This window comes from Dermacentor variabilis, chromosome 1 (genome assembly GCF_050947875.1).
Source record: "Dermacentor variabilis isolate Ectoservices chromosome 1, ASM5094787v1, whole genome shotgun sequence".
NCBI classification, from domain to species: domain Eukaryota; kingdom Metazoa; phylum Arthropoda; class Arachnida; order Ixodida; family Ixodidae; genus Dermacentor; species Dermacentor variabilis.
In genome coordinates this window covers 254,364,472-254,378,162 of record NC_134568.1, presented here as the reverse complement: position 1 = coordinate 254,378,162, position 13,691 = coordinate 254,364,472, and the positions used below count along the sequence as shown (strand labels likewise).

General features: G+C 43.2%; 1 protein-coding gene across 8 annotated transcripts in view; it reads left to right on the top strand.

Annotated features, from left to right (window-relative positions):
- Positions 1–7,684, top strand: part of LOC142561553 (uncharacterized) — a 35,730-nt gene extending 28,046 nt beyond the window's left edge. For all 8 annotated transcript variants that reach the window (XM_075673456.1, XM_075673462.1, XM_075673460.1 and 5 more), the window contains 2 exons: positions 518–626; positions 7,483–7,684. In XM_075673456.1, coding sequence (XP_075529571.1) covers positions 518–626; positions 7,483–7,572 — 199 coding nt within the window. In that variant the 3' untranslated portion in view covers positions 7,573–7,684. The remainder of the gene's footprint in view (positions 1–517; positions 627–7,482) is intronic.
- The last annotated feature ends 6,007 nt before the right edge of the window (positions 7,685–13,691 follow it).

Here is a 13,691-nt window from a genome sequence, read left to right as displayed (position 1 = left end):
GTGACATGCCCTTTTGTTTATTTTTGTTTAATAAATGTTTGTCTCTGTCACTCTCTTTCTTCAGCAATTTCGCCTATTTCCAATCATTATTGACAGAAACAATGAAATAAGAGTGCCTTCATACAGGGCAACATATTAATTTTGTAACAGATGCACATATGTCTTATGTTGTAACACTTCAGTAACACACTTGGTGCATACTAATAAGTTTAAGCTGCAGGTACAGCTGAAAGCTTTTAGACTTTTAGACATGTTTCAACATCAATATTTTACATTAGCTCCAATTTGAAGTGTTTTCTCGGCATGTAGATTGGTACACAGCACCTGATTGGGCTAATAGCCCAGAGTTGGCAACCTTTTCCTTCTCTAACACGCAGCTGGCTGACAGGGGCCTTAGTGTTTACTGCACAGAGTAGGCGAGACGGAGCATAGCAGCTTGCCTTGCCACCATGGAGGAACTCACCATGTTGAAGCATGCAGAGGTTGTAGTTACATGCTGACCTTTTTTCTCTTTCAGAGATTGCAAGTCGTTGACATTGCTTGTGCAGGACATCGTGGATTGCAAAAAAATTCCTGCTGCCAATAGCGGGGGCTCAAACTGTAAAGATCTCGTGGACATGATACAAGTAAGAATTGTTTAGAATGTTGTTTGCTTACATAAGTGGTGGGGTGTGCATGTGTGTAGATGTAGAGTTTCCCATCTCTGGAAGGGGAGGGTGCAAATTTCTTACGAGGTAGCGAAAAGTTTGCATATGCAGGTAACAAGTACATAATGTCATAATGCGTTAGGAAGATATGCGGAATGATATATGAACCCTCTACAGAAACATAAATGTATTCCATAAACATACTTAAAATTTATTACAACACGTAGATACAAACACAGGCAGACTTTGGTAGGCTCATGACAAGGTGGCAAGTTTATTGTCGATAGGGTCATAACGGGCAAGCTTCACTCACATTCAGTGGCCAACTGCCCGACATAGGAGGAGTAAAGTTTCGTTCGTTCTCTGTCCTCGCAGAGCTTTGTTTTCCAATATGTTTATTTTTATGAGTAAGCCCATCCCTGTGGGTTGTGGCTTAACAAACGGTTGACTCTGATTGGCAACTGAACCTGTGGGACGGGCCAACAGCCCTACCGCCTTTTTTTTCTTTGTGTATTTGGGCTATAAAAATCGGGACGACATGCTGTCCCTCAGACTTGGCTGAAATCAGGATTGCTGATAGATCAGTGAGCCTCCGTACTATGTACGTTAAAATGAGTCTGGGCTCTAACAGTCATTGAGACAGTCGAAGAGTGAGACTTTGTTTCTCAATTGTTCAAGTTTGTAATGTATTTGTTTTACCTGCATGTATATAGAAAAGTTTACCTATAAATATTTCTTGTACATCTGATCTCATCGCTTCCTGCCTGCGTTTGATCAACAACTGCCGATCATCGTCCGAGAAGCTTCAAGTTCCAGCGGTGAAGCGAGGACAGAGAACAAACGAAACTTTACTGGAGGTCCGTTTGATCCACCTACTTTTCCTGAATTAGTTGAGGTTCTGCACCCTACGATTTGTTTCAGCAACGCAACATGGCATCATCTGCATGTCACCATTCGTCTCGCCTGGTGCTGGCTTCATGCTGAATGAGTTTACAGCATTCTCTGTACTCACCGGAGAGGTAGTGTAGGGCTCGTGCAGGAGGTGCTGGGCTGGTTCTGCACTGAGCTCAGTACTGGAATTCAACCACAGTGAGCTCATTCACTAAGCACAGGGCGATTCGAATCGATGTATGGCATCCGTCTTCACCCAAGAAATGTCCAGATGGAACTCGGGAACCTGGCTTTGTGGTCGTTCAACACCTTTTGTGGTTGTCATCATGCGACACCCATCATAATTGTTTGTTCAACCACAAGAATCACTGAAACAGACTATCCCAAGTAAGGGTACTTTCTGTGTTCTGGCTTCTGTAATTCGCAGTGCAATTAAAGGCCAACAGCTCTGAGATATTTGGAAGCATTCCGACTCCTGACACCCGCTCTTGGCCCATGTTTCTGCTGTTTAGAAGACTGCGAAAGTGTTTTATTAGTGAGAACTTGGCAGCCACAAGAACTTTACTCTTCCTTGTTCTCTCTCTGTGCAATCCAATTGTTCTTGAGAGCTGCATGTGTTTCTGAAAGCCAGGCTGTGATCTTATTTCTATACCCGACAACTCCTGATCATTTTTTGTAAAGTTCATGAATTTGTGCTCGTTCTCCAATATACGAATGTGTCAAATTTTACAAAAAACTATTTAAAAAATTTAGCTGGTTGGTCTCTGAAGATATTTTTCAAGATCTTCTGATGGTGAAAGAACATCAGAGGCATACTTAGTTTATGCAGACAAGTTCCCATATCAGACAAAATCGGCAATATCAAAGTCGCTGCAAAAGTCAGTTATCTCAAAACAATGTGCTGCTTGTCAGTCACTGCTCTTCCAAGTTTGTTGCTTCTTGTGTGTTGTGTCTAAAGGCAATTCATCGTGAATAAAGTGAATATGTGCTGATCCACAGAAAGTCAAGTTGGCAGGTTCACATGTTGGCCGGTATGTGTTTCCTGAGGACCTTGTTGCTGATGTTCCCTGTGTGCACAAGAAACGGTACTGTCACTGGTATTCACAGGGACAATATAATGGCTGGTCTCTCTCCAAAGAACTATGATTTTCAGCCTTTCAAGAAAGAAATATATGGGGTTGCTTATTGTGCTGCTTGTTTCATGCCTCCAGTGTGTGCTGCGACTTACTCACTTCCGGTCACTTTTTCCCTTACCAACCTATCTGTTTTTGTCTTTTCATGTGAGCTGCTGTGGATGGCTCACAGCACAGCATTGTTTGTCAGAAAAGTCCGCCTTTATCCTCTCTATGTTTTAATTTTTTTTCAGTGAAGATGACGCTGTTCACTGCCTGTACTTGGGAGAGAGACCAAACGCGTTAGAAAAGCTCCAATAAAAAACGTAAACAGTGAGTTGAGTGAGCAAGTACACAAAGCAAGTGGCCGTGTGACCTTTCTTCTGCATAGAACAGACCAGGAAGGGTATTCTGTAAGTGTCCACCTAGTGAAATGTCCATTTCGGACACCGCCGAGTGGCTAGAGCTGAACTAGTGAGAAGGAAACTGGCTGTGTTCACCTGTTTCCCCCAGCCCAGCCAATCAGCACATCAGCAGCAGCCAAAATGTACATGTCCACTAGGTAGACAATTACAAAATAGCCTCCCAGGTGGGCAAATAATTAATGAAATGAACAGTTATAAAGGGGAATCCTAGTACATCTGGCTGAAGGTGTTGTGCTGCCAATGTCCTCCTCACATAAGCTTGAAATAATGTGCAAGAAAAGGAGCCATAATGAACCTTTCTTCTTCTGTTTTGCGTAGTATGCACTAACGCAAAGGCAGTCAGGTTCTCCTTCAATTTTATGGTGCTAAGCCAGCTTGCCAGCTTCAGTGCTCAGCTGCTACAAGTGAGGTAGACATGTTCTTAGTGTGGGCAGGCAAAAGCGGAATGATAACAAAACGAAATAACAATAGTTTGTCTAGAGATTAGGACTTTACTTTGTCCTGGGGAAAGGCATCTCACCTTGTGAGAAAGGGCGATGATGAATCCAACAACTGTAATGTACCAACGTGTGCCACAGGCTCTTCAGTAAAGTAGCTGGGCTGAAGTTGCTTCAAGAAAGTAATCTTATTGATGTAAAACAAAGATCCAATGGGCTACACTTTACCAAACATCTAAATAATTGCAACACCAAATGTCGTACATTTCCAGTTCCGCACCCCTGCACAGACTGAATTAGTGCTATCCTGGCCAGTGGTGGCTGATTTAGCCAACATAAAGCAACTTTTCTTTGTTCTTCTTAAACACACAGTTGAAGCTTGCATTGCACACATTCCTGCTTTTGACACTGGTAAGGCACGATCAAGCTAAGTTCAAGTAAGAAAACAGATGCCAATAAACATAACGAAAAGTTCCAGCAGAACTCATCTCACGATGACTGTCGTCGCTAATATGATTAGCATTCAAGCAATATAGCAACACACTGTATTGCAACCGTCGAGACAGGTCATGTATGAGCCCTGTACTGCAGCCAGGTACTGTACTCCTCTCTTGCTCTTCCCTCTGGGCACGCTGCAAGTTTTCCTTAGTCTTCCTCAACACACAGTTCAAGCCTACATCCCACACATTCCTGCTTTTGACAGTGGTAAGGCACAAGACTAATTTCAAGGAAGAAAACAGATACAAATAAATATTACCAAAAAATTCCAGCAGAACCCATCTCATGACGACTGTCAACCTGAATGCAGTTAGCTTTTAAGTAGTATAGTGACACACTGTATTGCCGCCACTGAAACACAAAGAGCCGTGCTCATCTCACGCGCTTCCCTCTGGATGCCTGCACCATCTAGCGGCATGTGGGAGGTCCCCCTCCGAGATTGCGTGACCTCTGAGATTGCACCCCCTGTGCACCAGTGCATACCAATGCTGAGAATTAATCCCTCTCTGCTCATGGGCATCTGTGGCACAGTGCTAAAGCGTCGTACTGCTGTGCTTGAGGAATCCATGTGGCACAGGTTCAAATTTACCCAACACTGGATAAATTTTAAAGAATTGTTTAGTATTAACGAGTGGTGTAAGAGGCTGGACAGATCCTTTGGAGATGATTTATCTACGTTAATGCAATTAGCATTCATGTGGTGGTACATATGTAATTTGGTGATGGGTAATCCATTACTGGTAGAGATATTTATGGTTATGTTTATGTTATGTAAATATTGAGTTGCAAGTTGTCTGTTTGGGAATATACTCAGTGACTGCTGAGAGAAGCCGAAGCTGAGAGAAAGAAACATTTTCCTCGTGCATACCGTTATCGCATCCCTCTTCACCCAGCTATGTTTCTTGGTAAGGAATCGCTTTTTAACACCAAAACAGCCCTCGATTTCTTGAATGATGTCCTGCATGTTATAAGCCCATTAAGCTCATAACGCATCCTCTTTCCAGAGGATACTGCTATGGTGTTTTGCATAGCACATGCCTCCAGGCCCTTGTGTTTCAAGGACTCTAATGAGGCAGCAGTGCTGTAGCCAATTTTAGCATCAGACGCATCTTATATATCGTATCATTCTCTCAAAATGCATCTTAATGCTCATAGTTCCGGTCATTTGTCATCGCCATAATTTTATTACGCATAGATTTTACGCACTTTATAGCGACTATTTTTAAGGCCCCTTTACAGCCACGTCTCATCAACTTCATAAAAATCATAACTCCACTGCAAACTCATTAACACTGGCATGGCACTCTTTGGCCATACCTGGCCCTTGCACCACTAAACATCACACATTCATTCATTAATACTCAGTGACTCAAATTGTTTGCTAGGTTGGGCAGCAGCCAGCAGCAAGTTGTCAATTCGGTTGCGTACCCAGTGACCCATGTTGTCTGCTCGGCAAGACTGCAGCTAGCATATACCTGGTGGCCTCAGTTGTATACAGCTAGGGTCACTGGGAAGAGCGGCGTAAAGAGGCCAGATAGATAGACACAATGTTGCTGAAGTAGGCTCAGAATGCTAATTGCATTAAAACTTGGGCCAAGACTATATCTTTTTATTTTATACTTGCGACATGTACACATGAAAAGAAGACTCCAAGCACTTGTTTAGCAGAGACACATAGCTTCTGAGAACTTGGCACATTCTGCCATAAATCTCTCAGCCTGCAGCAACAGCCCGCTAAACACCCGACCATCTGTGGTGACAGACGCAAGCTTCATCCAGCTGGGGGAGAACATTTGGAAGAGCTTTTGTTTGATGCAAATCCTGTCACTGGAACCCCCATCACTGGATCTCTCCGGCTAAACTGTGGTCACTCACGCTTTGTAAACCTCTGCCCTACTTTTCTTGTGTACTCCTATGCACTTGTCCCTTAGGCAAGATAGGACAAGTGTACTGCCGTATTTATTCAAACATGGGATGAACACGAATATTGGGCGACCCATACCTTTTTAGAAAAATGAAGAACTTTGAACATGACACACCATTATTTACTGTAAGCTCCGCTACTAAATCTTGCAAGTGGATGCTACAAGCTGAATCTTTGTCGCAACTACCATAGAAGTCATTCTCGTCGAATGCTTCGCAGGTGCGCTCAGCACCATTAACGATGTTGTTCTCAGTGCCGTCGAATGTGTTGAATATGCAACGTTTCTTAAACACAGTCTGAATAATTTCCAGATTGGCTTTATGGTGGGCTTGACGCAGGGACCCCCTTAGCTCTGTACTTTTGCTACCTTTGTTCACTAGTATATAGGGTGAGACTCTTTGGTTATGAATATACATTGATGATGCATTTAATTGCGATAGCAATTATTTGGACACTCCAGGCAAATTTCCACTGTCCTCGTTGCAATAACATTCCGTATAAAGTCCAAGTGCGATAACCTTGTGGCCGCATGCCACGTCCTGTAGGTGCGAATGAAAGCTTGCGAGGGTGAGCCGAGAAAGATGGTGGCTTGATGCAGTGGTATCTTCTTATGCGCACAAAGGGAAGTAGCAAGATGACATGCACACACTAAGATGGGGGAGGGGGCAAGTTAGTGCACATCTCTTCTACTCCAGCTGCAGTGGCTGAGCGTGGCCACGTGCGTCCCGTTCTGGAGGCAGTCTGTGCTGGGTTCAAAGGCTAGCTGACCTGAGATAGCTGACGTCTTTGTGTTCACTGTGTTCTCGTGCGCCTATAGTTAGTGTTGAAGCAAGAAGCAGCACGAAGGGGAATTAGCTTGCCACTGCTGCTGCTCTTCAACATGCCAGCGTTCTGAAAGCAAATGTCGATGGTCATAGGGTGAGATGTGTTCCTGTTTGCCTGTGCGCATGTGACAATGTGCTTGTTAATTTAGTCAGTAAGCGAATCTTTACTGCAGCTTATGCAGCTGATAAAACGACTAACCTTATGTCGTATAGCTGACTAATGATTTGCTATTGCAATCAGTACTTCGCCTGTCTGGCAAAACTGTGACTTTGTTGGGTAACATTTCTGAAAAAGAAGAAAAAAAAAGGTCGACCCATATACGACTACATACGATAGTCTTTTGAGTAAAGGGTATCACCTCCTTGGTATCACCACAGTTCCACTGCTCAGTTTCTAAATTCTCACATGGTGTCGCTTGGTATACGCAGATGCACATCTGCGGGTTCCATTAGAATGCATAGGTTGTAAAAAACAAGGAACCCTTATGCTGATGGAGGCTAGGCCTCCCCCCTCTTCCCCAAATGTTCAAACGGGAGGCCTTGCTGCCACCACATACATTATGTGTGTGTGTTGTCATGGCCACTGGAGAAAAACACTTTTATCCAGTGGACATGGTGTTGTCTTCAGTAACGTTACCATATTGCAATATGCGCCCGACATTATGTGGATATCACTAGCAAGGTCCCATTCGTTTTCTCAGTGCCCCGGTATTTCTGTTTGCAGGAGCAGAATGAGCGTCTGAGCCAAGCAGCAGATGCCAATGACGCAGACATCAAAGAGTTGCAACAACGTATTGAACGCCTGGGAAGATAAAGGGACTGTATACAGTAGAACATCACAAAGAGAAAAGAAAATTGCTTTCACAAAAATTTTGTTGTGAATTGAGACAGCACATAAAGGGAATGCGTCGCAGCACTAAACTTCACTGTCAAAATTCCTACTTTGGCAAGCCATGCTTGAGGCTATATAACTGCTATACCGACAGCACAATATGCGCCCCATGCATTGGTCAGCAATGGCAGCACCTCCATGGAGCGGCATTCTCAGTCAATCACTTTCAGAGATATGATCATTTTCACAAGATTTCACGGTACTCAGCACAGGACATGAAGGTGCGGGCAGAAACTGCATTCCCTGCATGCAACAGTTTTTGTCCAATAGCTTTTCCAGTTTTTCGCCCATAGATACCGACACATCCAGTGCACAGCACGAAATTGATAGTATCTTGTATCCTCAAAAGAGTTTGACTGAGAATACAGCCCCAGCATGCAAATCTACGTTCGGCAACACCAAATCCGCATGCGATGCCTTTCTATAGTCGTACCGAAATCAGTGTTCTTGAAGGTGGGGACGCATATGCTCAAGTGATCACTTTCGTGGTCACAATGCGATCCCACTTCTCACTCATGGCCGAAGGCATAGCAGCCCACACTGCGGCTGCCATCTCAAGCACCGTCAACGCTGGCACCATAAACAAGTCCACGTTGGTGAGATGGGATTTCCTTTTTATTGCTGCGTCTTTTTCACCAAGCCACAGGTTAATGCACTGCACTAGGTGTGCAGAAACCATCGTCACATGTCAGTCTCTAGAGGGATGCAGCCATGCCATTTAAAACAGGCAATAAAAAAAAAAACATGATAGCCATGACTTGTATACCCGGCACATGCGATTGCATTCGGCGCTTTGCTGCTTTTCTAAACAAAAAATGGCGGTAGCCTTAGAAGTGCGCTATGGTGTTATTTTATGCAATTTAAGTCGGGAGCAAATGCGTTTGAACATCTTTTTGTACATGGGTAGTTAATGTGGGGATCTAATCTTCTGGCAGATTTCATTGATGCCAGACGGCAGTTAAATGATGTTTCGTTGTCGAGAGATGTGAAATGCATTCAATTCTATAGGTGTTCACTGGGATACGAAAATATTTTGTTGTGCGAGAATTTAATTGTCTCGAGCTTTCATTATTGTGAGGCTTGACCGTATAGCCTTCACATGTGTAATTGTCATACAATTTTCAGTTTCTTAATTCACTTGAGTATGTGGAAAAAATGTCTCATTAAGATTTCAAACTTATATAACCTTGCTTGCTCATACACGAGAAGAAAGGGGGTTAACCAAGGGGCCCGATTTTTATTAGTCATATCATGAGAGGCCAACAAACACTGATACCAAGGACAACATAGCGGAAATTACGTGTGCTTAATAAATGAAATAAAGAAACGATAAATTAATGGAAATGAAAGTGGAAGAAAAAACAACTTGTCGCAGGTGGGAAACGATCCCAGAATTTTTGCATTTTGCGTGCGATGCTCTATCAATTGAGCTGCCGCGGCGCCATTTCCCCATACACTTTCTTGGGTATTTGTTTCCTAGTAGACCCTGTGAGTGTTAGCCGGCACCACCACTCACAGACCTTGGCGGCGGATGTGGAACATCCTTTCTGCTGCAGGTGTCACGAGAATGTGATCTTTTTGGGTGAAGGCAACCGGTCAATAAACCCACCATGCTACCTGAAGGCCGTATTCTATTCTACCATGTTGCCGTATTCGAGACCCTCATTATGTAATACACGAAAAGAAAGGGGGTAGACCGAGGGGCCCATTTTTAATTAGTCATATCATGAGGACATGTGCTTTGCTTTGCTTCAAAGCAAAGTGCCTTGGGCCATGTTTCATGACAATCCATTTTACAGTCTATTCATTATGCCTTTCGTCATTGGCTTGGAAGCTGCCGTGCAGCCATTGTCGTGATTGTTTACTCAGTGTGACAGATTATGAGAATTGAAAATGAAATGGGATTATGAGGTATGGTTGCCAGCTTTCTTCATTTTCAGCATTTTACATAAAGTGTTGAGCTCTGCAAGTGACCAGCATGAAGAACCAGTGCCAATGAATAATTGTAGTAGCAAAGAATATACAGATGTGTAAGCATGTGCATATACAAAAGTTACACTCCGAAAACTGAAACGATTGAAGCCGTTTCTAAATCCCTCGCAATCAGTTCCCAAGCGCACGCTCCTGAAGTTTACCTGTTGCTCATTAGGTTAGTTCTCACGCTCAACTATTTCGAATTCGATTCTATTCACTACCTGCAAACTTTTGGCGCTAGCATGGGAACACCATTTGCTCCCACGTATGCGAACATTTTCATGGGACAGCTTGAAGCAGACCTGTTGAAATCCTACGCGTTAAAACCCCACACCTATCTTTGTTACATTGACGACATATTTATAATATGGAAACATGACACAAGCGCATTAACTGACTTAATTAGCCATTTCAATCACTTTCACCCGAGTACTAAATTTATTGCTCGCCCCTCTCCTAGTCAGATCAACTTCCTCGACATGACGATCTACATAAAAAACGGAAAACTGAGAGCGACACTTTACCGGAAGCCTACGGATAGCCAGCAATATTTAGACTACAACAGTCATCACCCACAACACTGCAAGCAAAGAATTTTTATCAGACAAGCAAGACGAATTAGAAGAATCTGCAGCGAAGACCACGATTACATCCACCATCTAAATGACTTCAAAACAATGCTAGCAGAAAGAAACTATCGTCAAGTTGCTCTCAATAGAGCTTATGATGTCGCGTCAAAATTGGAGAGACAGTCGGAATGAGTGAAAAAACAGCCTACACCAAAATCTGACAGACCGCCAGCCTTTATAACAAAATCTTATAATGCACTCCCAAACATAACATCCTACCAAAATACCACCCAATATTATCAAGTAACGAGTGTCTGAGGAAAGTGTTCCTTGATGTACCAAGGGTTACCTATCACCGCAACAAGAACATTAAAGTCATGTTAGTGCATACAAAAGTCAGCCAACATCATTCCCCCATAATAAAAGCATGTTGTCGCCCCCGGTGGAAAACCTGCAGGCACCTTCAAAGCCACATTAAAATTAAAAGCACCGCAAATAGTTATATACACGAAGTCAAATCTAGCTTCACTTGTACAAGTTCGGATGTGATTTATATGCTTGAATGTTCCTTGTGTATGAAACAATATATCGATGAAATGGGACAATCAATAAACGTCAGATTAAATGGACATCGTGTGGACACAGCTAAAAAGCTTCCCAAAACCGTTGCTGAGCATTTCAACCAACCAGATGATAACTTTGATAAACTTAAACTACATCTTACAGTCAAATTTCCATTCTGAACAAGAAAGAAAATACAGAGAATCATACCTTATCCATAAGTTCAAGACATTGCAACCAATAGCCATAAACATGTCAAAGGGAGCTTTAGAATCTATTTGCTATGCTAAATTTCAAGTTTGGTAGCTTAGATATTTTTTTCGTTTTCTTTTCTTTTCTTTATTTATTTATTCCATTTCAGTATTTTCTTTTGATTTTTTTTTTTTCATGAGCACTGGTTTCTGCCGCTTCTTTATTATCTCTTTCAGAGACACATGGCCGTGTCACTGGCCTTGTGCACAGCACTCCTTTATTCTCAATTCTACCCCTTGTCGCTAACCCACCTTACACCTTCTCCCCTTTAGAAGAACCCCACCTATATATACTGTGGCAAGGAAAGCATAGGTCACCTTGTAGAAGACAAGTCCACTTGGCGAAACGTTGGCTCCAGCTTTCACCTTGTTCTTGTTGTGCCCATCATAATCAGATTGTGGTTTTGGCACGTAAAGCCCCGGAACTTAATTTAATTTTTTTTTTCATAGTATTGTATGCTATCCGCAGGCTGTTTTTTTCACCAAGCCTAAGGAATGGTGAAAACCATTCGCCATGCACCATCAATGTACTTCTGCTGGTCTACAGGGATGTATATACCTCCACCCTGACTGCACACAACCATGCGTGATGCTGTCCCTTGATCACCAAAGGGCTTTTGATAACGTCCTGAACTCGGCCGTACTTTGTGCCCTAGCGAAAACTAATTGCAGTGCCAGAATTTACTACTACGTTCGGGTGTTCTTACAATATCGGTAGGCAAAGCTAGCTATAGGGCGCCTCAAGTCCAATCTATAATCATGCTGGGAGCGGGAGCCGCCCCTGAAGTTGCAGTCCTCTCCCTATTGCTTCTCAACTTGGCAATAAAAGATCTACTCTCCAGTCCCAGACACAGCGGCCGCATTCCCTTCACCGCCCTTCATTGCATGTGACCTACAGATAGATCCTGCGCGAGCTTCGTCTTAGCAGGAGTAGATTCCCGGCTCTTCACACTTTACTCGCCAGCTGTTACTCCGACAGCTCCACACAAACACACTTAATTCCAGTCCTGGTAACCCTACAGAAGTATTACTCCGACGTTTATCCAACGCCACAATGCCTGCACTGCGGTCACTGGGGTATATTTACTCCTCACGCTATGGTACTGCACACGCAATCCTAAACTCAAAGGTATAACACCAGACAGCAGATGCACGGCACAGTGGGAGGCCAACCTGCTCAACCTGGATCCGAATTACCAGAAATGGCTAGCGGACCTGGCAGTGAGAGTAATACATTGGTCAATGGCAAGACTAAATGGCTCGACCATCGTGACTCATTAATAATAACCACTGCACCAATAAAGCTTTTCCATATCTTTTTTTTTTCTCATCATACAGTCAACCTATTACCATGAAATGAATGAAAATGGAGTTCCAAAAGAATACTTTGTCAGTTACATGAAATTGCTTTCTTTAGTGTGTCAAATCTATAGTTGAGAACAAAAAAATAGAAAAAAAATATTTTCAGGTTTGTTGAGCACTTTACGAGGGTGTCACTCGTTAAATGTTGGCAATAAATTGAATTACGAACCTATTTTGTCAGCAGAATAACACGCACTTACTGCAACTGTTTGTTTAACAATGTTTTTAACCATGTGGCAAGGTACGATCGTCCATTGACTTGAGGAGCGCTCCTGGACGTTTCTTGAAGAGATGGTCAGGTTCCAAATTTACGAAGCTTCGGAAGAGCTGCGCGCCGTTGGCTGGTTGCCTTTAAAAATATGTCCAACATCATGATGCACTAGCACCTAGCTATTATGAACACGGTAAGAACTTATTAAACCCGACGTGGTGCTTAGTGGCTTTGGCATTGCGCTGCTAAGCATGAGGTCGCGGGATCAAAATGTCTACTGTGCCGACCACATTTCGATGAGGGCGAAATGCAAATAAAGTCCGTGCACCGTGCATTGGGTGCACGTTTAAGAACAGGTGGTCGAAATTAAACCGGAGTGCCTCACTACGGCATGTCTCATAATCATATCGTGGTTGTGACACGTAAAACCCCAGAATTTAATTTTGCTGCTAATGCAAGAACATTTTCGTAATGGGAATTATTGCATTTTTAATATGAAAATATGCCGTTCTTGCTCCCTTTACGTTGAACCATTCTTTAGCGAAGAGTCCTTTGCGAGTAATCTTTTGCAAGGAATAGTCTTTGAGTGTACCCCTGAAGGACTGGAAATCGAGCTGCTGAACATGCTTGGTGTTCAATAGCTTTACCCGAGTTGCCTCTAGCCTAGCTGTGTGGCAGATAGCAGTAATATCAGGCATAAATATGAAGACCATATTTAACATACTTTATACACATTTTTATGATAGACTGTTTGGGCATGTCACAATATGTACACACTGCACTGTTTACCTAGCGGCGCACTGATAAACCACGCACTGAAAGCAAATTCACGTAGTCAATAAAGACCACAATGCCAGTGCCGACATTCATATTAGCTCCATGCGGTGAGCTTTTAGAAAACTTCATTATGTAGCAGTCGGTGGCAAACCTGTTTCTCCGATTCAGCTTGTGCACGCTCACATAGTATAATGCGCCCAAGCTGGTGCTAGTGCATGGGCCCGAGCTAAAGCTTCCTCTTAAGAGGAAGCTTTAGCTCGGGCCCAACTCCGAAGCGGGCTATTCAAATACATGTAAAAACGCAAAAACGTTTTTTCTGAGGTAACCCCAGGACCG